At 50.9% G+C, this 3,519-nt stretch overlaps 1 protein-coding gene across 1 annotated transcript; it reads left to right on the top strand.

Moving 5' to 3' along the window:
* Window positions 1-1,346: 1,346 nt before the first annotated feature.
* On the top strand, window positions 1,347-2,270 carry LOC311199087 (olfactory receptor 14A16-like; the record flags this gene model as incomplete). The annotated part of the gene is made up of 1 exon (XM_084273126.1): window positions 1,347-2,270. One exon carries the CDS (start codon window positions 1,347-1,349, stop codon window positions 2,268-2,270), a length of 924 nt encoding a protein of 307 aa, XP_084129252.1.
* Window positions 2,271-3,519: the final 1,249 nt, after the last annotated feature.

The raw sequence follows: 3,519 nt of genomic DNA, 5'->3' as shown, positions 1-3,519 counted from the left end.
ATACAGGTTCTGTTCCTGGAGGGATCTCCTAAAGCTGGGACGTGGGACAGTGTGTGGGGTCTGTCAGGAGGACAGGTTCTCTCTAGGACCAGAAAATGCTGCCTGGAAGGGATGTCCTTCTGCCCCATCAGAGGAACAGGGCAGGACAGCTGTCTTCTCCTGGGCATGGTTGTAGAGGTGTGAAGCAGAGTGTGCACCCAGGGGTGCCCAGGGCTGTCCTTGTGAGCAGGGTCCCTGCGCCATGGGGTCTGTGTGCTGGGGCAGAGACTCTGCTGCTGCCAGGGTCAGTACTCAGCCTGCGTTGTGGGCTTTCCCCAGGGATAGAAAAGGACCTGTGGGTTGAAGGAGTGACCAAGGAAGAGAAGCCTAAGGTCCTTCTGCAGTAAGACAGTGCTTCCTGGGTCAGCTTTGCTCTCAGCTCCAGCTGATCACTTAGAAATGCCAAAGGGAATTTGAAGAACAACATCAAGGAAGTATTTTCTTGCCAGGCAGAGCCTTTTCTTTGACTTTTCCTCTCCTGTGGGCTGTGCTGACTGTGGTGTATCAGAACTAATTTCTCCCCTCAAGAATGTCCACATCAGAGGATCTCCCGAGCCCTGCATGCACAGAGGTCCCCTGAGGCAGTGCCCTGATACTAGGAGGGGTCTGCAGTGCAAACCTGAGTGTAGGGCAGGTTGGATGAGGTCTGTGACCACAGAGCGGGAGGTGACATGGGCAAACAGAAGCAGCTGCAGGGACAGCTCCAGGCAGTGGAGACGTTGGCTAGGAGGAAGAAATAAGGAGCTGCTCCCAGAAATGCCATGGGACTGGGGATATGAGACATCCCTGATATCCTCCACAGTGCAGACACTGATATCCTACAGGAACACCAGGGTGTGATCACAGAGCGTCCAGCACAGGGCAGCTGAGACCAGGGCTGATGGACAGAGCAGCTTTCCGCACTCTGCACTCAGGGGAAGGTTTCACTGGCACTGCAGCAGCAATGTCAGGCAGTTCTGACAGAAGAAACACTCCCTAGTTGCAGTCAGGAGAAAACCAAAGCTCCAAAGCTCTGCTCTGCCCTCGATTGAAACTAGAGTGACAGTGATGAAAATCTCATTCCTATCCACAGGGGATTTAGTCTGCGATCACACCATCCTTCTATTTACTGACTGCTGCCAGGCAGGACTGAGTTCTCCAGAGCCCACAGCTGACCCTCCTCAAGCCAGCAGAAAAGGGACCTGCCGAAAGTCCTCCTGAATACAGAGTCAATGGGAATTGGAAGAGGTTTTCCTCAAAGAAGAGTTCCCTAACTTCTCACTGTTCCTTTTCCTCCTTGGACAGGTCTCCACACTTGACAGCAGCAGATGTCCAACAGCAGCTCCATCAGCCAGTTCCTCCTCCTGCCCTTTGCAGACACACGGGAGCTGCAGCTCCTGCACTTCTGCCTCTTCCTGGGCATCTACCTGGCTGCTCTCCTGGGCAATGGCCTTATCATCATCACCATAGCCTGTGACCACCACCTCCACACCCCCATGTACTTCTTCCTCGTCAACCTCTCTGTTACTGACCTTGGCTGCATCTCCACCACTGTTCCCAAATCCATGGCCAATTCCTTGTGGGACACCAGGGCCATTTCCTACACAGGATGTGTGGCCCAACTCTTCTTCTTTGTATTTTTGATTGTCACAGAGTACTGTCTTCTCACTGTCATGGCCTATGACCGCTACGTTGCCATCTGCCACCCCCTGCACTACGGGACCCTCCTGGGCAGCAGAGCTTGTGTCCAAACAGCAGCAGCTGCCTGGGGCAGTGGGTTTCTCTGTTCTGTGCTGCACACAGCCAATACATTTTCACTCCCCCTCTGCCATGGCAATGCCCTTGACCAGTTCTTCTGTGAAATCCCCCAGATCCTCAAGCTCTCTTGCTCAGATGCCTACCTCAGGGAGATTGGAGTCCTTGTGGTCGGTGCCTGTTTAGCTTTTGGGTGTTTTGTGTTCATTGTGGTGTCCTATGTGCAGATCTTCAGGTCTGTGCTGAGGATCCCCTCGCAGCAGGGACGGCACAAAGCATTTTCCACCTGCCTCCCTCACCTGGCTGTGGTTTCCCTGTTTGTCAGCACTGCTGTGTTTGCCTACCTGAAGCCCCCCTCCATCTCCTCCCTATTTCTGGACCTGGTAGTGTCATTTCTTTACTCAGTGCTTCCTCCAGCAGTGAACCCCCTCATCTACAGCATGAGGAACCAGGAGCTGAAGGATGCTGTGTGGAAACTGAGGACTGGCTTCTTCTAATCAGCAATAAACTGTTCATCTTCTTCTGCATATCACTGGCCATGTAACTCACATGAGGACCAGTCTCTATTTAGTAGGGTTTTTTCCTTTTATGTCGTCCAAGCTGTAATAGCATGCTGCCTGTTCATCCCATTCCTAATGCAGTGTCCAGTGGACTTGTGTGAATCAAACCCTGTGTAATGAAGTGCTGTGCTCCCTTTGCATCATGTTACCTTGAAATGTGCATATTTTTTGTTTCATTATTTTTATCCTGGCATTTATAACAAAATTTACAAGCACATTTTCATCATCTGAATCAGTTGACCAGTTGTCTGAATTGGCAAATCTTTCCCACCATGAGAGAATGGGAATTTCCTGGAACTTTACCATAGAATCATAGAATCTCTTATATGGTCCAACCACAGCCTGACCCTTTCCAGTCCTCCTGTAGAGCATGTCCTCAAGCATAATATCTAGATGTTTTTTAAATGCCTCCAGGGATGGTGAGTCCACCACTTCCCTGGGCAGCCTGTTCCAACACTTGACTATGCTTTGAGTAAGGAAATGTTTCCTGCTATCTAACCTAAATTTCTCCTGGTGCAGTTGAAATTATTTCCTCTTATTCTATCCGTGTCTATCCAAGATAAGAAACTGACCCCCACCACCCTACACCCTCCCTGCAGGTAGCTGTAGACAGAGATAAGTTCTCTCCTCAGCCTCCCTTTGTTAAGACTTTAAAAGCCCCAGTTCCCTCAGCTGATGAGCATAGGACTTGTGCTCAAACACTTCTCCAGATTCATTGCCCTTCTCTGGACACACTCCAGCATCTCAACATCCTTCTAGTAGTGAGGGGCAAAAAACTGGACACGGTACTCAAGGTGTGTCCTCATCAGAGTATAATGGAACAATCACTTCCTTACTCCTGCTGGTTACACTATTCCCTACGCTGGTGACACCTCCTTATAGAGGCCAGGATGCCATTGCCCTCTTGAACAGCTGGGCACAGCGCTGGCTCATGTTCATCTGCCTGTCCACTAACATCCCCAGATCTTTGTCCTCCAGGGAGCTCCCCAGCCACTCTGCCCCAGGCCTGTAGCATTGATTGGGGTGATTGTGACCAAAGTGCATGACTCGGCTCTTGGCCTTGTTGAACCCCATAAAACTGGGCTCTGCCCATTGATCCAGCCTGTCCAGGTCGCTCTGCAGAGCCTGCCTGCCTGCCAGCAGATCAACACTCCCACACAATTGGGTGTCATTTGCAAACTTAATG

Source organism: Gallinula chloropus, assembly GCF_964237585.1.
Source record: "Gallinula chloropus genome assembly, chromosome: 19".
NCBI classification, from domain to species: Eukaryota; Metazoa; Chordata; class Aves; order Gruiformes; family Rallidae; genus Gallinula; species Gallinula chloropus.
This window is presented reverse-complemented; position numbering and strand designations above follow the sequence as displayed.